The sequence below is a fragment of the Chiloscyllium punctatum genome, chromosome 11, assembly GCF_047496795.1.
Source record: "Chiloscyllium punctatum isolate Juve2018m chromosome 11, sChiPun1.3, whole genome shotgun sequence".
In the NCBI taxonomy this organism is placed as follows: Eukaryota; Metazoa; Chordata; class Chondrichthyes; order Orectolobiformes; family Hemiscylliidae; genus Chiloscyllium; species Chiloscyllium punctatum.
The window spans coordinates 115,472,824-115,495,660 of NC_092749.1; the positions used below are offsets into that span (position 1 = coordinate 115,472,824).

The 22,837-nt window shown below is 41.7% G+C and overlaps 1 protein-coding gene across 5 annotated transcripts in view; it reads right to left on the reverse strand.

Annotated features, from left to right (window-relative positions):
- ehbp1 (EH domain binding protein 1) overlaps positions 1–22,837 on the reverse strand; it is a 398,936-nt gene that overhangs the window by 160,059 nt on the left and 216,040 nt on the right. For all 5 annotated transcript variants that reach the window (XM_072581599.1, XM_072581598.1, XM_072581595.1 and 2 more), the window contains 2 exons: positions 11,492–12,400; positions 11,327–11,368 (listed from right to left, as the gene is read on the reverse strand). In XM_072581599.1, the coding sequence (XP_072437700.1) occupies positions 11,327–11,368; positions 11,492–12,400 (951 nt within the window). The remainder of the gene's footprint in view (positions 1–11,326; positions 11,369–11,491; positions 12,401–22,837) is intronic.

Consider the following 22,837-nt stretch of genomic DNA (forward strand, 5'->3'; position numbering starts at 1 on the left):
AGTTCTGAAATGAATATGCTTAAGGAGCTAGGAAAACAAATTAATAAAAGAGTGGAAGGTGGCACACCCGCTGGCGCATAAGTCACTGCACACACAACATGGCAATGTCAGCAGTGAACAGACACATCTTGACACCTGTGGCAGTCACCTGACATCACTGAGACCGTCTGCATGCACGGTGCCATTATCTGATCAAGACCGCTTCAGAAGCCAAAGGGATATGAAAATGTGGGGAAAAAGTAGAATGGGTAAACTAGCCAGAAAATAGAAAACAAATTATAAATGCTTTTACAAGTCTAGTAAATGGATTATAGCTAAAATAAATGCTGGTCCTTTAAAGGTATAGATAGCAAAAATTAAGAGTAGTAAGGAAATGGCAGTTATTTAACAAATATTGTGTCTGTCTTCAGAGTACAAGACAAGGAATATAACAGAAATAGAGAGTAACCTGTGGTCTTACAAGAGTGAGGGCCTTAAAGTAGCTAATATTAACAGAGAAAAAGTATTCAAGAAACTAAGAGACTAAAATCTGAAAAATCCTCAGGACCTACATCCTCAGGTTCTGAAAGAAATACTGTATAGTGAAGTCATTGGGGAATCTTCATAGACTCGAGAATAGTCCAAGCAGATTGGAAGTAAATTTAGAAAGTAAATGTAACACTGCGACAGTAAAGTCTTGCTGCTTGCTTGTCTGCTCTTTGTGAACATAGAACATAAAACAGTACAGCACAGAACAGGCCCTTCAGCCCACGATGTTGTGCTGACCACTGATCCTCATGCATGCACCCTCAAATTTCTGTGACCATATGCATGTCCAGTAGTATCTTAAATGTCCCCAATGACATTGCTTCCACAACCGCTGCTGGCAATGCATTCCATGCTCTCACAACTCTCTGTGTAACGAACCCGCCTCTGACATCCCCTCTATACTTTCCTCCAACCAGCTTAAAACTATGACCCCTCGTGTTAGTCATTTCTGCCCTGGGAAATTGTATCTAGCTATCGACTCTATCTATGCCTCTCATTATCTTGTATACCTCAATTAGGTCCCCTCTCCTCCTCCTTTTCTCCAATGAAAAACGTCCGAGCTCAGTCAACCTCTCTTCAAAAGATAAGCCCTCCAGTTCAGGCAGCATCCTGGTAAACCGCCTCTGAACCCTCTCCAAAGCATCCACATCTTTCCTTTAAAAGGGCGACCAGAACTGGACACAGTATTCCAAGTGCGGTCTAACCAAAGTTTTACAGCTGCAACAAGATCTCATGACTCTTAAACTCAATCCCCCTGTTAATGAAAGCCAAAACACCATATGCTTTCTTAACAACCCTGTCCACTTGGGTGGCCATTTTAAGGGATTTATGTACCTGCACACCAAGATCCCTCTGTTCCTCCACATTGTCAAGAATCCTATCCTTAATCCTGTACTCAGCTTTTAAATTTGACCTTCCAAAATGCATCACCTCACATTTATCCAGGTTGAACTCCATCTGCCACCTCTCAGCCCATCTCTGCATCCTGACAATGTCCCGCTGCAGCCTACAACAGCCCTCTATATTGTCAACGACACTTCCAACCTTTGTGTTGTCTGCAAACTTGCTGACCCATCCTTCAATCCCCTCATCCAAGTCATTAATAAAAATTACAAACGGTAGAGGCCCAAGGACAGAGCCCTGTGGAACACCACTCACCACTGACTTCCAGACAGAATATTTTCCTTCTACCACCACTCGCTGTCTTCTGTTGGCCAGCCAATTCTGTATCCAGACAGCTAACTGACCTTCTGAATGAGCCTACCATGGGGATCCTTATTAAATGCCTTGCTGAAGTCCAAATACATCACATCCACAGCTTGATCCTCATCAACCTTTCTAGTCACACCCTCAAAGATTTGTGAGGCATGACCTGCCCCTCACAAAGCCGTGTTGACCTCATTTAATCAAGCCATGCTCTTCCAGATGGTAATAAATCCTATCCCTCAGAATCCTTTCTATTACCTTGCAGACGACAGACGTGAGATTTACTGGTCTGTAATTGCCAGGGATTTCCCTATTTCCTTTCTTGAAGAGAGAAATTACCTCAGGTCCGACTCCAGTGGACAGCGAGGATGCAAAGATCTTCGCAAGTGGCGAAACAATTGCATTTCTCATTTCCCAAAGCAGCCGAGGACAAATCTGGACCGGGCCTGGCGACTTGTCAATCTTAATGTTTGACAAAATCTTCAGCACATCAGCTTCCTCTATCTCTATCCATTCCAGCATGCACACCTGCTCTTCAAAAGTTTCGTTCACTACAAAGTTCGTTTCTTTCGTAAAGACAGAAGCAAAAAACTCATTTAGGGCTTGCCCTACCTCCTCAGACTCCACACACAAATTCCCTATGCTATCCCTGATTTGCCCTACTCTTTCTTTGACCATTCTCTTATTCCTCACATAAGTGTAAAATGCCTTTGTGTTCTCCCTAATCCGTTCTGCCAAGCCTTTCTCGTGCCTCCTCCTGGCTCTCCTCAGACCATTTTTGAGCTCCTTCCTTGCCTGCCTGTAATCCTCTAGAGCTGAGCTTGACCCTAGCTTCCTCCACCTTATGTAAGCTATCTATTTCCTTTTGACAAGAAGCTCCACCGCTCTCGTTATCTAAGGTTCCTTTATCTTACCACTTCCTGCCAATCTCAGAGGGACATATTTATTCATCACTTGCAACAACTGTTCCTTAAACAGTCTCCACACGTCTATAGTGCCTTTACCATGGAACAATTGCTCCCAGTCCATGCTTCCTAACTCATGTCTAATCACATCATAGTTTCCTCTTCCCCAATTAAATATCCTCCCATTTTGCCGATTCCTCTCCTTCTCCATAGCTACGTGAGGCAGTTGTGGTCACTATCTCCAAAATGCTCTCCCACCACAAGATCTGAGACCTGCCCCAGCTCAATTCCGAGCACCAATGGCCTCTCTCCTCGTCGGCCTGAAGTTGTGTATCTGCACAATACTCACTGTATACCTTTCCACTAACTGTAAATGTATCTTTCTATACATGGTTTTAAAGAAATAGTAAGAAAAATCTTAATTCCTGCATCATGTATTGCACAGATCTAGAGTGCCATGTTCACTATTTACAAAATTCACCATTCTTCAGGAATGCACTCCCTACAAACAGGGAGTGTCGACTGTATTTAAAGAAGGCAGGGACAACAAAAACAGGGAATTAGCTACAGGCTTGTTGGCCTGAGAGTCACTGAAAAGACACATTAAAACAGTGCTATACAAAAGGTTTATGCACAAAGTAAAAACACACTGAGTTGGGCTGGGGGTAATATATTAATATGAATAGGAGATTGATTAACCTTAGGAAACAAAGACAATGGAAAAATTGAATATTTCCAAGCCGGCAGGTTGTCCTTCAAAGCTCTGCAATTTCATGTGACCTTTCATGCCAATATATGCACCATACCATTCAGTTTCAAAAACAGAAGTTGCTGGAAAAGCTCAGCAGATCTAGCTGCATGTATAAAGAGAAATCAAAGTTAACATTTCGGGTCCAGTGACCCTTCCTCAGAATTGATGACAGCTCGGAAAATGTTGGTTTATATGCAGAAGAAAGGGGGAGGAGGGAGGTTTAAGATCTGGCTGGAAGGCTGAATAGCTGTTAATGGTTAACAATAGGTAGTATGTAATGGCAGACTATGTGTTAACAAGGCCTGGTGTATGGGCTAGGGGGCTAGGACATGGGGGAGTTCAGGCCCTAAAATTATTGAACTTGATATTGAGTCCTGAAGGCTACAGGGTTCCTGAGGAGAAAATGAGGTGTTGTTCTTCCAGCTTGTGCTGAGCTTCACTGGAGCACTGCAGCAAGTGTGAGACAGAGATGTTGGCCAGGGAACAGCGTAGTGTGTTAAGGTGGCAAGCAACTGGAAACTCAGAATCTTTTTTTGAAGGCAGAACGTAGATTTTTTTTAGATTAGATCCCCTACAGTATGGAAACAGGCCCTTCGGCCCAACCAGTCCACACAGACCCACCGAAGAGTAACCTACCCAGACCCATTTTCCCTCTGACTAATGCACCTAACACTATGGGCAATTTAGCATGGCCAATTCACCTGGCCTGCACATATTTGGACTGAGGGAGGAAACCAGAGCACCCGGAGGAAACCCACGCAAACACGTGGAGAATGTACAAACTCCACACAGATAGTCACCCAAGGTGGACTCAAACCTGGGACCCTGGTGCTGTGAGGCAGCAGTGCTGACTACTGAGCCACTGTGCGTTTTGTGAAGTGGTCACCCAGTCTACACTTCGTTTTCCCAAAATAGAGGAGACCACACTGTGAGCAGCAAATGCAGTAGACTAGATTGTAAGAACTGCAGGCAAAGTGCTGCCTCACCGGCATGGTGGCTCAGTGGTTAGCACTGCTGCCTCACAGCACCAGAGTCCCATGTTCGATTCCAACCTCGGGTGACTGTCTGTGTGGAGTTTGCACATTCTCCCCGTGTCTGCGTGGGTTTCCTCCTACAGTCCAAAGCTGTGCAGGTCAGGTGAATTGCTAAAGTGCCCATAGTGTTAGGTGCATTTGTCAGAGGGAAATGGGTCTGGGTGGGTTAGTCTTCGGAGGGTTGGTGTGGACTGGTTGGGCCGAAGGGCCTGTTTCCACACTGTAAGGAATCTAATCTAATCTAAAAAAAATGTTTGGGGCCTTGGATACTGAGGAGGGAGGAGGTAAATGGGCAGGTGTTACAACTTCAGGGGTTGCAAGGGAAGGTGCTGTGGGGGGGGGGGGGGGGGGGGGGGGGGGGTTGGGATTGGGTGGGCAGTTTGTGTTGTGGTGTAGTCAGTGAAGGAAGAGTGGACCAGTGTCCTGAAGGGAATGATCCACGTGGAAGGCGAACACGGAAGGGGAAAGGAATACGTGTCTGGTGGTGGCATTTCGCTGGCGGTGGCAGAAATGGCGGTTGATGATCTTCTGGATGGTGAAGAGAAAAAATGAGGTGCGAAGGTAAACTGGCCAAAAATATAAAGGAGGATAGTAAAAGCTTTTTTAGGTATGTGAAAGGCAAAAAAATGGTTAAGACTAAAATTGGGCCCTTGAAGACAGAAACAGGGGAACATATTATGGGGAACAAGAAATGACAGAAGAATTCAATTGGTACTTCAGATCTGTGTTCACTGGGGAAGACACAAGCAATCTCCCTGAGGTGACAGTGGCTGAAGGACGCAAACTTAAGGGACTTTATATTTGCCAGGAATTGGTGTTGGAGAGACTGTTAGGTCTGAAGGTTGATAAGTCCCCAGGGCCTGATGGTCTACATCCCAGGGTACTGAAGGAGGTGGCTCTAGAAATCGTGGATGCATTGGTGATTATTTTCCAGAGTTCGATAGATTTGGGATCAGTTCCTGCGGATTGGAGGGTGGCTAATGTTGTACCACTTTTTAAGAAAGGTGGGAGAGAGAAAGCAGGAAATTATAGACCAGTTAGTCTGACCTCAGTGGTGGGAAAGATGCTGGAGTCTATTATAAAGGATGAAATTACAACACATCTGGATAGTCGTAACAGGATTGGTCAGAGTCAGCATGGATTTATGAAGGGGAAATCATGCTTGACTAATCTACTTGAATTTTTTGAGGAAGTAACTCTGAAGATGGACGAGGGAGATCCAGTAGATGTAGTGTACCTGGATTTCCAGAAAGCTTTTAATAAAGTCCCACATAGGAGGTTAGTGAGCAAGATTAGGGCGCATGGTATTGGGGGCAAAGTACTAACTTGGATTGAAAGTTGGTTGGCTGACAGGAAACAAAGAATACCACGGTGGCACAGTGGTTAGCACTGTTGCCTCACAGCGCCAGAGATCCGGGTTCAATTCCCGCCTCAGGCGACTAACTGTGTGGAGTTTGCACATTCTCCCCGTCTCTGCGTGGGTTTCCTCCGGGTGTTCCGGTTTCCTCCCACAGTCCAAAGATGTGCAGGTCAAGTGAATTGGCCATGCTAAATTGCCCGTAGTGTTAGGTAAAGGGGTAAATGTAGGGGTATGGGTGGGTTGCGCTTCGGCGGGGCAGTGTGGACTTGTTGGGCCGAAGGGCCTGTTTCCACACTGTAAGTAATCTAATCTAATCTAATAGTGATAAACGGCTCCATTTCAGAATGGCAGGCAGTGACCAGTGGGGTACCACAGGGATCAGTGCTGGGACCGCAGCTTTTTACAGTATATATTAATGATACAGAAGATGGTATTAGTAATAACATTAGCAAATTTGCTGATGATACTAAGCTGGGTGGCAGGGTGAAATGTGAGGAGGATGTTAGGAGATTACAGGGTGACCTGGACAGGTTAGGCGAGTGAGGTAAAAACAATGACTGCAGATGCTGAAAACCAAATACTGGATTAGTGGTGCTGGAAGAGCACAGCAGTTCAGGCAGAGTGGTCAGATGCATGGCAGATGCAGTTTAATGTGGATAAATATACGGTTATCCACTTTGGTGGCAAGAACAGGAAGGCAGATTACTACCTAAATGGAATCAATTTAGGTAAAGGGGCAGTACAAAGAGATCTGGGTGTTCTCGTACACCAGTCAATGAAGGTAAGAATGCAGGAACAGCAGGTTGTGAAGAAGGCTAATAGCATGCTGGCCTTCATAACAAGAGGGATAGAACATAAAACATAGAAGAATACAGCGCAGTACAGGCCCTTCGGCCCTCGATGTTGCGCCGATCAAAGCCCACCTAACCTACACTAACCCACTATCCTCCATATACCTATCCAATGCCCGCTTAAATACCCGTAAAGAGGGAGAGTCCACCACTGCTACTGGCAGGGCATTCCATGAACTTACGACTCGCTGAGTGAAGAACCTACCCCTAACATCAGTCCTATATCTACCCCCCCTTAATTTAAAGCTATGCCCCCTTGTAATAGCTGACTCCATACGTGGAAAAAGGTTCTCACTGTCAACCCTATCTAACCCCCTAATCATCTTGTACACCTCTATCAAGTCACCCCTAAACCTTCTTTTCTCCAATGAAAACAACCCCAAGTGCCTCAGCCTTTCCTCATAGGATCTTCCTACCATACCAGGCAACATCCTGGTAAACTTCCTCTGCACCCGTTCCAGTGCCTCCACATCCTTCCTATAGTATGGCGACCAAAACTGCACACAATATTCCAGATGCGGCCGCACCAGAGTCTTATACAACTGCAGCATGACCTCAGGACTCCGGAACTCAATTCCTCTACCAATAAAAGCCAGTACGCCATATGCCTTCTTCACTGCACTATTTACCTGGGATTGAGTATAGAAGCAAAAAGGTTCTTCTGCAGCTGTACAGGGCCCTGGTGAGACCACACCTGGAGTACTGTGTGCAGTTCTGGTCTCCAAATTTGAGGAAAGACATTCTGGCTATTGAAGGAGTGCAGCGTAGGTTCACAAGGTCAATTGTTGGAATGGCGGTTCGCTGGGGATCTGATTGAGATATATAAGATTATTAAAGGATTGGACACTCTGGAGGTAGGAAACATGTTTCCACTGATGGGTGAGTGCCGAACCAGAGGACACAGCTTAAAAGTACGAGGTAGACCATTTAGGATAGAGATGAGGAGAAACTTCTTCACCCAGAGAGTGGTGGCTGTGTGGAATGCTCTGCCCCAGAGGGCAGTGGAGGCCCAGTCTCTGGATTCATTTAAGAAAGAATTGGATAGAGCTCTCAAGGATAATGAAATCAAGGGTTAAGGAGATAAGGCAGGAACAGGATACTGATTAAGGATGATCAGCCATTATCATTTGGATGGTGGTGCAGGCTCGAAGGGCAGAATGGCCTACTCCTGCAACTATTGTCTATTGTCTATATTGTCTATTATGATGCTGGTGGGATGGTAGGTAAGGACAAGGGGAACTCTTATCGCTGTTGCTGGATGGAAGAGAGGGGGTGAGTGTGAAGTGCGGGAGATGGGTTGGATCAAGTTGAGGACCCTGTTGACAATGGTTCCACTTCTGAAGATGGGAGAAAGAGAGGACTGCAGATGCTGGAGAGTCAGAGTCAAAAAGTGTGGCACTGGAAAAACCCACAGAGCATTTCAGGGAACCTCTCTGGGACACAACAAACAACCCCACCACCCTGTGGCCAACCATTTCAACCTGCCCTTCCCACTTCACCAAGGACATGCAAGTCCTGGGCCTCCTCCACTGTCAAGTTCAAGCCACCGAACTGGAGGAAGAACACCTCACTTTCCGCCTCAGGACCCTTCAACCACATGGCATCAACACTGACTTCACCAGTTTCCAAATTTCCCCTCCCACCACCTCATCCCAGATCCAACTCAGCACTGCTCTCTTGACCTGTCCATCTTCCTTCCCACTCATCCACTCCAACCTCCCCACTAATTTATTACAATCACCCCCCACCTGCCTGTACCTATTGCCTTCCCAGATACCTCACCCCCACCCTCCTATTTATCTCACAGTCCCTCTCCCTACATTCCTGATGAAGGGCTTATGCCCGAAACATCGACACACCTGCTCCACGGATGCTGCCTAATCGGCTGTGCTTTTCCAGCACCACACTTTTCGACTCCACTTCTGAAGATGAACAGCAAGGTGAAACCAGGCGGTGTTATAGCTCCTACTCTGTTTGCTACCTTTTCCTCTGTCCTACTGACCTCTGTATCCCCGTCATCACGGAAGGAGTGCATCTTTGCATACAATTAGTCAGGAAACCTCTCAGCCTATCAAGCTAAAAGTCAAGAAAACTGTAGTTATAGGATAGTGTGTTCTATTTTGCCTGTGATCAGACTCAACGTATTACCTTTGGAAACAGTCAGTCAATTCTTCTACCTCAGACAATCGGACAGACAATCTGTCTCTTCATGAGAAGCTCACAAAATGCATTGGAAAAAAAAGTCACAACTCGACAATGGGCGTGGAAAATTGACAAAGTGATCCTTAGAGCAAGGATACTTATCAGCACTGCCTGTATCCTCATCACAATGTTGTCCAGCAGTGAAATCTGGCCAATTTATTCATAAACAAGAAAAAAGGCCAATAACTTTCATCTCTGGTGTCTGTGATGCATATTTGGTATCACATGGAAAGACTAGTTTATGGATGAAGCAGTCCTTCTAGGACAAATATTCCAAACATGCTGGCGTCAATCATGTAAAGGTTTCACTGGCTTGGGCATTGTGCAGGAAAAGAAAGTAGTCACATCTCCAAGGAAATGCGACAGAAAGAAGTAAACTGTGTGAAATGACCATCAAGGCACTCAAAGCACTGATTTAAGACAGAGATGAAATCCTTCAACAATAATGGCAAGGGGAAACTCTAGCTGATGATCAATGCAATGACAGCATCAGCCAAGAGGGGAATTTGTCATCGTGATGATGCAAAAATAGATTCGCCAGCTCCTTCCCAGATTGGACAAAGTGGTTCTGCATTCTCTAGAGTTTCAAAGAATGAGAGGTGATGTCGTTGAAACTTGAAAAATACTTAGAGAGATAGGGTAGATGCAAGTAAGATGCTCCCCCTGGATGCAGAGTCTAGAACCAGGGTAAACAATTTAAAAACAAAGGCGATGCCACTTAAGTCTAAGTTGAGAAGAATTGTTTTCACTCATACAATTATGTAACTTTGGAATTCTCCACGAGAGAAGGTTATGGAGGTTTGAATAATGGGAAAGTCTTGATGGGCTGAATGCCATTTTCCTGTTCCTATAACTTTTCTTACTCTGGACTGTTCCTTATCCTTTACTACAGTGAGCATAAACCTGATTACAATGATCAATGTCTCTTAAATGTCAGCAGACAAATTCCCAGGTCATGATTGTTCTGCTTCCTAGAATCTTAAGAGGTTGCAAATGATGTAACAGATGCATTGATGTTAAATTTTCCGAAGTTCCTTCATACCACTTTGTGTATGTGTTCCATCAGACTGGAATGCAGAAATATAGCTCCTCTGTTCAGAAAAGGAGGGAGGCGGAAAGTAGGAAAACTATAGGTCAGTTAGCTAATGACATAGGCTGCAGATACGAGGGAACACCATCAACTTCAAGCTCCTCTCCAAACCACTCACCATTCTAACTTGAAAATATATTGCCATCCCTTCCCTAAGGGCATTGTAGGTCTACTATTAGCACATGGATTGCAGCACTTTACCATCACTTTCTTAAGGGCATCTAGGGTCAGTAATAAATGCTGGCTCAGCCAGTGATTCCCATGAGTGAATATATCTTTTAAAATTCTCATTTCACTGTCCCTTTATAATAGCCATGATGTGGAGGTGCCAATGTTAGATTGGGGTAGACAAAGTCAAAAATCACACAACACTAGGTTATAGTCCAACAGGGGGGTTTATTTGGAAGCATTAGCTTTCGGAGCACTGCTCCTTCATCAGTAGCAGACAGCCACCTGATGAAGGAGCAGTGGTCTGAAAGCTAGTGCTTCCAAATAAACCTGTTGGACTATAACCTAGTGTTGTATGACTTTTACCTTTATAACAGGGTCAGTAATTTTAATAAAAACGGCCCAAAAGCCATCCAGTGATGACTGGTCCAACCAGGATGAACTAAGAGACACTGAACATAGAATCATAGAATCCCTATAGTATGGAAGCAGGCCATTCAGCCGTTCAAGTCCATAGTGACCCTCTGAAGAGCATCTCACTCAGACACACCATCCTTTCCTTGTCCTTAGCTGAGATATCTGACCTACAATAAGCACAACCATATTCGTATGTGCCAGATTTGACTCCAACCAGCAGAGAGTTTTCCCCTGATAGCCACTGGTTCCAGTTTTGCTAGGGCTCCTTGATACCTCACTTGGTCAAATGTGGCTTGATATCAAGTCATTCTCACTCCACCTCTGGAAATATGTTTTGGAAAACTATCAGCTATCCTTTACGTCAACTGCATCAGACAGTTCCTCATCAGAGGATATAATTTTGGTGAGCAACAGCTACAAATTTGGACCAAAGGAATGCTTTTTGTCTCACACTAGAATTAGTAAATGTGGCTTAAGATGAATGCAGATATTTTATGTGCTTAGGATTCTCTCCCTCCCTCATCATGCCTCAGCCACACACCAAATATAATTCAATTTGGGGCTTTAAGGATTAGATCCTTTCAAGATTACTTATTTTGCACAGACTCAGATTTTTTACAACTGAGATTTTTCAGGTACCTGACTGAGGTTGTAAAGTGGAAAGAATATACCCATGTTGAGGACCAGAGGGCTGCCCTAGAGTCTATTTCAAATTTAAGCATTCAAAATGAGCCTCAGTTTTTCACAACGGAGTTTAGTACAAATACTGAGCCAACCCACTAATTAGTACTGACATAAGTAGTTATTCACTCACCTTTTCTTCAGTGATTTCTCTCTCTTGTTGGGAAGAGTTAAGCTAAACCCCAAATAAAACAAGAGGAGTAAATTAATAAACTATTTTCATAATTTAATTAGTGAATCAAATGTTGAGTGCATTGTGCATTTCACAGGAAATAATCAATTTAAATAAGATCCTTACTTCAATGCTTTTGCTCTGTTGGCCCGAATGGTTCAAACTTGGACTGACACTTTCTGATGAATCCACTTCAGAGCAGCGCAATGTTGCACGTTTCTTCTTGATCAGATCTGCATCTCGATTATAGGAGAACCCTAATTTATGGGTTGGAGATGGGGTGGCTTTTCGAACAGAAGAACTCAGCTCTGATCTTCTGTTCTCAACAGAGTCTGAATACTGAAACATCTCATGTCCAGAGCTGCTGCTAGTGTTCCCTGAATAATCTTTGTGCTCAAGTGTTGGTGATTTACATTCTTTTTTATTACTAATATCTGAAGAGTCTGTCAATTCTAAAATGTCTACTTTCAGCAGTTTTCTATTGTTTAATGGTGGTATTTGTCCTTGTAGTGGTGTAGACTCTGTACTTTCACATTCACTGGTATCCTCCAGCAAAGAACCTTTAGCAGTATTCTGTTTGACAGGATAATACTTTTGAGAGTTTGAATCATTTTTAGTCCTTTGTGAGAAAGGCATTGTTGCACTTATATTCGGAAGGTCATCAGGAGTCTGTTGCTCACTTTTTGACTCACCAACATCATCACTGAGAAATGTACAATCTTCCTGAGATGAAGCATCAAATAATCCACTGTTTGGTTGTTGTGCTGCTGCCTCATGTTTAACATCATTTATCTCTGCATAAAATTGCTCCTGATCAATGGAGCTGTTTGTGTCAGTTTCAAAGTTACCAACTTTGTATTTGCTTTTACTGCTGTTTTCTTCGATCTGGACCACATTCAATTCTTCACCACTGAAATGTGCCCTTATCTGATAAAGGTAGGTCATAACAGACAGTTTATCTGGAATAGCCAATAAAACCATATCTGCTGGCTCCAATAATCGTGATATTCCCAAGCTTGCAAAGCCATCATAAGCCTATGACAAAAAACAACAACAAATATTACAGCATTTAGACTCATAACTTCAGATAGTTAACACATTTGTAATAAATATGGTTCTTGGGAGAAAGATATGCAACTGTAACAGTTATTGTCACAGACAAAGTTTTTTTTCAAATAAACTCTAAGTATTTGTAGCCTCTAGTTTCTTTAACCGATTCTTATTCAATTTTCAATGTGAATTCTGAAACTTAAAATTAAATGATTCATTTGTGAACTTGCACTGAATTTATATTAAGTGTCTTAGGTATTCTAAAAGAGATGCACATAGAGACAAGCTAGATTAGAGTAACTATAAACTTAAGATCTCATTTCTTTGCATCTAGTTGAACATAGAACATAACAGTGCAGTACAGGCCCTTCGGCCCTCAATGTTGCGCCAACCTATGAAAATAATCTGATTCCCTTCTAACCTATGCTGTTCCATTATTATCCATATGTATGTCCAATGACCATTTAAATGCACTTAACGTCAGTGAGTCTACTACTGGTGCAGACAGGGCATTCCACACCCCAACTACTCTGAGGAAAGAAACTACCCCTAATACCTGTCCTAAATCTATCACCCCTTAATTTAAAGCTATGTCCCCTTGTGTTAGCTTCACCATTCAAGGCAAAAGCTCTCACTGTCCACACTATCTAACCCTCTGATTATTTGATACATATCAATTAAGTCAGCTCTCAACCTTCTCCTCTCCAATGAAAACAGCCTCAGTTCCCTCAGCCTTTCCTCATAAGACCTTCCTTCCATACCAGGCATCCTAGTAAATCACCTCTGCACCCTTTCCAAAGCTTCCACTTCCTTCCTATAATGTGGTGACCAGAACTGCACGCAAAACTCCAGATGCGGCCTTACCAGTGTCTTGTACAGCTGAAGCATGACCTCGTGGCTCCGAAATCCCCTTACCAATAAATGCCAATACACCATTTGCCTTCCTATTAATCTGGGTGGCAACTTTCAGGGATTTATGCACCTGGACACCGAGATCTCTCCGTTCATCTACACTACCAAGAATGTTACCATTAGCCCAGTACTCTGCGTTCCTGTTATTTCTTCCAAAGTGAACTACCTCACATTTTTCCACATTAAACTCCATTTGCCACTTCTCAGCCCAGCTCTGCATCTTATCTACGTCCCTCTAACCCCACAACATCCTTCGGCACTGTCCACAACTCTGTCTACCTTAGCGTCATCTGCAAATTTACTAGACCATCCTTCTACACCCATATCTAGATCATTTATAAAAATGACAAACAGCAGTGGTCCCAAAACATCCTGCAGCACACCACTGGTAACTGAGCTCCAGGATGAACATTTCCCATCAACCACCACCCTCTGTCTTCTTTCAGCTAGCCAATTTCTGATCCAAACCATTAAATCACCCTCCATCCCAAAACTCCTGATTTTGTGCATTAGCCTACTGTGTGGAATCTTATCAAACGCCTTACTGAAGTCCGTGTACACCACATCAACCGCCTTACCTTCATCCACCTGTTTTGTCACCTTCTTGAAGAATTCACTAGGGTTAGTGAGGCGCGACCTACCCTTCACAAAACCGTGTTGACTATCTCTAATCAAATTATTCTTTTCCAGATGATTATAAATCCTATCTCTTATAACATTGTCCAACGCCTTATCCACAACCAAAGTAAGGCCCACTGGACTATAATTACCAGGAGTGTCCTGACTCCCCTTCTTAAACAAGGGAACAACATTTACTATCCTCCAGTCTTCTGACATATTCCTGTCGACAATGATTACATAAAGATCAAAGCCAAAGGCTCTGCAAACTCTTCCCTGGCTTCCCAGAGAATCCGAGGATAAATCCCATGTGGCCCAGGGTCTTAACTATTTTCAGATCTTCCAAAACTGCTAAAACCTCCTCTTTGTCAACCTCAATCCCATCTAATCTTGTAGCCTGTATCTCTGTATTCTCACTAACATTGCCCTTTTCCAATGTGAATGCTGATGAAAAGTATTCATTAAGCATTTCCGCTATGTCCTTAGATTCCACACACAACTTTCCACTGTTATCTTTGATTGGCCCTAATCTTACTCTAGTCATTCTTGTATTCCTGATAAACCTATAGAAGGCCTTAGGGCTTTCCTTGATCCTATCCACCAACAATTTCTCATGTCCCCTCCTGGCTCTTCTTAGCCCCCTCTTTAGATCTTTTCTGGCTAACTTACAACATTCAAGTCCCCTATCTGAGCCTTCATGCCTCATCCTTCTTCTTCCCCTTGACAAGAGCTTCAACTTTTTTAGTAAACCATGGGTTCTTCTCTCAACAACTACCTCCCTGCCTGATAGGTATATACTTATTAAGGACCCGCAGTATCTATTCCTTGAAAGAGCTCCACATTTCTTCCCCATCCTATGCATCTTAAATCTTGCCTAATTGCATCATAATTGCCTTTCTCCCAGTTATACCTCTTTCCCGGAGGTATATATCTATCCCTGCCCATAATCGAATTATGATCACTATTGCCAAAGTGCTCACCCACCTCCAAATCTAATACCTGGCCAAGTTCATTCCCCAGTACCAAATCCAATATGGCATCACCCCTTGTTGGTCTGTCTACATCCTGTATCAGAAAACCCTCCCGCACCCATCTAAACTACTTGAACTATGGTATTCCCAGTCAATATTGGGGATATTAAAGTCCTATATAACAACTACCCTGTTACTCTCGCTCCTATTGAGAATCATCTTTGCTATCCTTTCCTCTACATCCCTGGAACAATTTGGAGGCCTACAGAAAACTCCCAATAGGATGACCTCTCCTTTTCTGTTTCTAACCTCACCCCAAAGTATCTCAGTGGATGAGTCCTCAAACATTCTCTCAGCTGCTGTAATACTACCCTTGATTAACAATGCCACGATCCCCCTCTTTTATCATCATCTCTGTTCTTGCTGAAAACATCTAAATCCTGGAATCTGCAACAACCATTCCTGTCCTTCCTCTAGCCATGTCTTTGAAATAGCCACAACATCGAAGTCCCAGGTACCAATCCATGCTGCAAGTTCACCTACCTTATTCCGGATGCTCCTGGCATTGAAGTGCACACATTCAAACCAACATCTTGATTGCTGGTGCCCTCTTGAGTCCTTGTAAAGTTATCCCTGACCTCACTACCCTCAACTTCCAGTACGCTGGAACTACAATTCAGGTTCCCATCCCCATGTTGCATTAGTTTAAACCCCCTGTCCCCTAAGAGCATTAGCAAATCTTCCCCCTAAACACCACCTCCCACCTGGATATTGGAACCCTGCTGGATTAGGCGAGCCACAATAAACTCCACAATCAGGCACACCCAGACATATACTGTATAAACAAAAAGTGATAACATAAATTCTAATTTTTTAGAATTACAAAGTAGGTATTAAGAAGGAAATGTTACTTACAAGGCTAAATATATCACTTTTGAGAAAATTACACCTGACTTACAACAGCATAATTCCTTCTATTTAGAAGAATGTTCTCCTCTGTCCAAGTTTCTCAGGAAGAATTAAAATATTAGGGTTTGCATACTATTAGATTACATTACCATATAGCCATGAACACAACTTAACGATAACACAATGCGATCATATTAAGACCATTTTGATTCAGTTTATAGTGTAAGGGACCACATATTTTTCTTTTGTGGACTACAAACATAAATGGAAGTCTGACACAGCCTTCTAGCTAAAATATTAGGAGAATTTTGTAACGTTGAAAATTAAATGGTGAAAAGTTTTCGCTAAACAAGATGATGTCACTGTTGGAGCAGTGAGATTGTTACATAATTGAGTTAGAGCACCACCAGCAATTCTCAGATAAGGAAGAACCGCCTGGTGATCGCCTTCAGTTTGGTCAAGCTAAAATTTATTCCAGAATGATGAGAGCTGTGCAGCCAGAACAATGCCTAGATAGCAAACATAAAACACCCCTATCCCTTCTCTCCACATGTATGAAAAACCAAGAAACTTAAAAGAAAAAATTCCAATAGAAGAAAAGGTATGGTCTACGTGATCAGCAATCAACTGAATAATGATCATCACACCACAGACAACAGGTTGACATCATTGCTAAACTCAAAAGAATAGTGAAAAATAAACAACTTGCTGATGTGATCTCCATTGTTTTGATCTTCAGCATTTTGTTCTCCCTGTATATGTTTTTCAACTGATAATATCTGTATCAAACTGCCTCTCCTATTTGTAAATGAGTGCGTGGTTGTGGTTAAGATTAAATCACAAATCATACATTAACAAATATTAGAGAAAAAAAGGATTTTGAAAGAATAAGGATGTTTTCAATGAAAGGTGTTTTTTCCTGTTAATGATGAAATCTGACTTGAATTGTTTTTGTGCTGAACAGCAGGCAAATTGATCATTATAGTGATTTAAATTGGGGATGTACACATTTGTAACAGCTTGTGAAACAGTAGAGCTTGATTATTGGCACACCCTTCCCAGTTAAATCGTAACCACAGTTTGAACTACAATGATGTTCACACATAAATCTGTGGGTAATAATAAAAAACTGTACAAATAGGGAAAGCAACATTGATTAGAAAGACTGCAAATGGATATTGAGAGAGACTGGCAGATATGGAAAACTAACTTGCATTTATGTAGCATCTATTAACATTGAATAATGTATACTTCATTTATTTTGAAAAGTAAATAATAAGTGGAGAAAGAATCTTCAAAAGACTGATTGGAGAAGAATTTAAGGACAAGTGTAAATGTGGAGAGGCAAAGCCTCGAGGGGTGAAATCCCAGAAGGTGGCTTCTTGATAGCTGAAGGCTTGACTGGCAATGGTTAGGCAACTGGAGACAGAGTCATGGTTTATCAAGGCCCAAGACAAAAATATGAAAATTTTAGTGAGAAACAGTTACAAACATAGTGAAGTTGAGGCAATGAAAAATGATTAGGATGAAAACTTTTCACTTCGGACAAGGGACCAGGAGCATGTATGATTCAGTATGGACAGCGATGATAAGACAACAGGACTTGATGAGACATTGAATAAGGCAGAATTTTGAATGAATTTTATAATGGGTGGAGCAGTAGCACGGTCACATGTCTATTGGAATAGTCAAGGTTGAAAATGGCAAAGACCCGACTAAGTGTTCAGAAACTGACCTGAGATTACAGTTGAGACAAATGGCTTAACAAATGTGAACTTTGTGATGGAGACCTCATGGGTTCAGAAGGTTGCCTCGTGACTGAATAAGACGCAAAACGTATAAATGATCTTATTCAATCTGAGACAATAACTAAGGAACAGCACGGAATCAGTGAGAAGGTTATGGAATTCGAAATGGAGTTGGATCTTCCCCTAAAATTTCACTAAAAATTGCAGATTGATGATTGAAAGTTGGACATCGTGTCATCAGCATAACAGGCAGATGAGGATTTTGATGCTGTCTGAAATTAAAATGATGAAGTTGCAGAATGCAGTTGAACAGAGGGGCCCACAGGCTGACATGTGGGGGGCCATCACAGTAATAGAGATGGTACAAAAGCAGTAGCCATTGTGGTAGGTGTTCTGTGATTGGAGGATGAGGACTGTTAGCACATGAAGAAACTCCTGTTTAGCTGGAAAACAGGATGATTTTGAAGGAAGTTGGGGTGTCATGGAACCATGTCAAAGAATTCAGGGAGGTCAAGAGGATACAAGTATGATAATGCTGTACAGTCAAGCTGTAAAACTGGTTAGAAAACAGCACAAACATTTTCAGATTTCATTGGTGGTTGTAGCTGAATGTCTCTATGCAAACAGGTTTTCATTGAAATAAAGGAAGCTAATTGAAAACCACATAATTTAGTTATCTTCAACATGATCATTGCATACAAGAGAAAAAATATACTTGTGAAATCTGTACAATTGTTATACAAATTTTCAAGTGCAAATTCTGATCCACAATTTTGCTTAATATTAGAAGGGAAGTGTGTGAAACTGAGCAATATATTTTGTAAAATACCTACTGTTGAGCAACAATAATGGTAATAATTTCAGTTACAAGCAAAAACATAACAGGATATGAAAACAGTAGACATGTTTATAATAACAACACCCTCATGCAATCTACATTAAGATTGTTTATCAGCATTTAAAGAATAAGACAATATGAAATGACAAGTGGACATGTTAGAGTTGATAAGAGAATGTCAAGGATGTGTTTTGTGATAAGAAATGGGATATACAGAACCACTGTACAGTACTAATCCACGCGGAGCCTTATCACAGCTGATCAACCATCTCTCTCAGACTGTGCATGTAATTGCAGTGATTTGTGCTGATGGAAAATTCAGCAAGATAATGAAAACGAAGCATACCCAGATTAACTGATACATTCCTGAAAATACATCGAAATCAGACTTACTTTAAAACTATCAGAAATATTGGAAAGGTGCAACATGACTATTAGATACAGAATACCAAGACACTTGCATCAGTTTGACATGATAGCTCATATCATTTTCATTTCAGCTAGAAAATTTTAGCACATCAGGTCAGTCAGTTAGGGGTTTGAAAAGAAGCATATGCTCTACTTATAATCAGCCAAAATCAAAGAATATTTATGTTCTTACTTTGTGTTTAAGATAGCTTTGGAAGAAGTGAGTACTATGAAAAATAAGACAATTAAAATGAAATTTACAATAATTAAATATCATCACCTATTTTGTGGTGAAAGAAATAGCTGAGTAGCCCTCAAAAGATTTGAAATCTTGATCAAATTCCACACAAGTACAGAGCAAATCTATTAAAGATAATTTATATAAAAGCAAAATACTGCAGATACTGGAAATACAAAATAAAAATTGAAAGAGTGTTGGTTACACTCAGCAAGTCTGGCAGTATCTGTGAAATGAGAAACACAATTAATGTTTTAAGTCAAATATGATTTTTCTTCAGAACCCATGATAATTATGTTGATTCTTGGGAAGGATCCAAAAATCTCAATGACAAAACAAATCAAGGAGATCCATTACAGATTTCTGCTACCAGGGTTAAACTCTACTTACTGGGAAAGAATACTGGGAATTTGGATTCACTCCTCTTCAGCTTTAATTTTCCTTCCAATAATACAGAAAATCTTGGACTGAATTATATAAATTCCCAAAAGGTGAAGCTCTGTGTCAGGAATGTAAAATGCATTAAATTATCTCTGCAACTTTTTACACAGATTTTAACTACTTGCAAATAAAAGCAGTTTCGGATGGGCGCATATATTTGAAATGTATGGATAGATGTGGGGAAAAAACATGAAACAAAAAAACATAAAATGCTGAAAAGGCTCAACAGGTCATGCAGCATTTGTGAAGACTGAAACAGTTAATGTTTCAGATCAGCGACCTTTCATCACAAGTGGAAAATACAATAACTATTGAGCAAGTACAAGAGGCAGGGATCTGGAAGGAAAGACAAAGAGAAATTGGGGCGGAAGACAGGAGAGTGCCAATGAGAAAATGGGTGGTGATGCATGGCAAATGTATAGTAGGTAAATCAAACATGAGAAGGGAAGTGGAAAACAAACAAGGTGAAAGAGACAATTGAAATTTCATTCACTTATGTTGCCTAACCTGCTGAGTACTTGCAGTATGTTTTTTCTCTCTTTCAGATTTCCAGCATCAGCAGTATTTTGTTCTTATGTAAAGAAAAGTACACACACACCACAACCTGGTCCCCTACTGCCCAACCCCTTGGTACAGTTAGTAAATTTGTTTATGGATTTTAGAGATAATGTTTCACAAACTACTTTAAATTATATAATGCTTTTAGCTTGATAAAATAGCCCATTCACTGAAGTGTATTCAGGCAAACATTGACAGGGAACCAGATTAGGGAATTCTAAGTGAAGACATTCAGAGAGGGAATTTCAGGGCTAAGAGCTGAGATGACTAAAGACTCAGCTGCTAATGAGAAAATGAAGGAAAAGCCTACTGGCTCAAAAGGTCTGCACTGGAGGAATGTAGAGATCTCACAGAGCTGTAGGACGTTACAGAAAAAGGGTATAGTGATCTGAACAAGAGGATCAGAATTACAAACTTCAGGTGTTCACACACTAGAAACCAACATAGATCAGCAAGGCTAAAGGTAATTGCTGAATGGGACTTGGTTTGAATTAGGATAATGGCAGAATTTTAGATCAGTTTGTTTATGGATGGTTAACTAGCAACAGCATGATCCAATGTGGTAAGCTGAATAAACTAATGCATCTGTATACATACCTATGTGTGAAAAAAATCCTTTGTGCACACTTCCTTCCTAAATTCCTATGTAAATGTTTATGAATTGGGATAAGGAACTGGTCACATTGTAATTACAGCCTGTCACCAACAGAGATAGTGCAGCACCTCAACTCTCCATCTCCCATACAGTGTTCCTAAACTCCTTTCTCTTCAAGTTACAGAATAACAATATTCAATTATAAGACTAAAATAACACACAAACATTCAGGTTTAACCTGGTTTTAGAAATGTATAAGTCTGATGACATCAAAGTAGGGGAAAGAGTAAACTGTGGCAATTCTAAGTTTGCGGGAGTCACAGCAAGATTTTAAGACCATAAGACATAGGAGTGGAAGTAAGGCCATTCGGCCCATCGAGTCCACTCCACCATTCAATCATGGCTGATGGGCATTTCAACTCCATTTACCCGCATTCTCCCCGTAACCCTTAATTCCTTGTGACATCAAGAATTTATCAATCTCTGCCTTGAAGACATTTAGTGTTCCAGCCTCCACTGCACTCCGTGGCAATGAATTCCACAGGCCCACCACTCTCTGGCTGAAGAAATGTCTCCGCATTTCTGTTCTGAATTGACCCCCTCTAATTCTAAGACTGTGTCCACGGGTCCTCGTCTCCTCGCCTAACGGAAACAATTTCCTAGCGTCCACCCTCTCCAAGCCATGTATTATCTTGTAAGTTTCTATTAGATCTCCCCTTAATCTTCTAAATTGCAACGAATACAATCCCAGTATCCTCGGCCATTCCTCATATGCTAGACCTGTCATTCCAGGGATCATCCGTGTGAATCTCCGCTGGACACGCTCCAGTGCCAGTAGGTCCTTCCTGAGGTATGGGGACCAAAACTGGACACAGTACTCCAAATGGGGCCTAACCACAGCTTTATAAAGTCTCAGTAGCATAACGGTGCTTTTATACTCCAACCCTCTTGAGATAAATGACAACATTGCATTCACTTTCTTAATCACGGACTCAACCTACATGTTTATCTTTAGAGAATCCTCGACTAGCACTCCCAGATCCCTCTGTACTTTGGCTTTATGAATTTTCTTACCATTTAGAAAGTAGTCCATGCTTGTATTCTTTTTTCCAAAGTGCAAGAACTCACATTTGCTCACATTGAATTCCATCAGCCATTTCCTGGACCACTCTCCCAAACTGTCTAGATCCTTCTGCAGCCTCCCCATTTCCTCTGTACTACCTGCCTGTCCACCTAACTTTGTATCATCGGCAAACTTCGCTAGAATGCCCTCAGTCCCTTCATCCAGATCATTAATATATAACGTGAACAGCTGCGGCCCCAACACTGAACCCTGCGGGACACCACTTGTCACCGGCTGCCATTCTGAAAAAGAACCTTTTGTCCCAATTTTGTTTTCTATTTTCAAACACTTTTCTGTAGAATGGGTTGTGGAATGAGTTAGTTTAATTTTAAAATATTTTCCTTAAATCTAAGTTCACACAGTTAAAAATCTCACAACAACAGGTTATAGTCCAACAGATTTGTTAAGCTAAGGGATTTTAACTTTCCAAATATAGACTGGGACTGCCATGGTGTTCAGGGTTTAGATGGAGAGGAATTTGTTAAGTGTACACAAGAATATTTTCTGATTCAGTATGTGGATGGACCTACTAGAGAAGGTGCAAAACTTGATCTACTCTTGGGAAATAAGGCAGGGCAGGTGACTGAGACGTCAATGGGGGAGCACTTTGGGGCCAGCGACCATAATTCTATTAGTTTTAAAATAGTGATGAAAAAGGATAGACTAGATCGAAAAGTTGAAGTTCTAAATTGGAGGAAGGCTAATTTTGACTGTATTAGGCAAGAACTTTCAAAAGTTGATTGGGGACAGATATTCACAGATAAAGGGACGGCTGGAAAATGGGAAGCCTTCAGAAATGAGATAACGAGAATCCAGAGAAAGTATATTCCTGTCAGGGTGAAAGGAAAGGCTGGTAAAGTGCATGAAATGCTGGATGACTAAAGAAATTGTGGGTTTGGTTAAGGTATAGACAGGATGAATCGAATGAATCCTGAGAAGAGTATAAAGGCAGTAGGAGTAAACTTAAGAGAGAAATCAGGAGGGCAAAAAGGGGACATGAGATAGCTTTGGCAAATAGTCAAGGAGAATCCAAAGGGTTTTTACTAATACATTAAGGACAAAA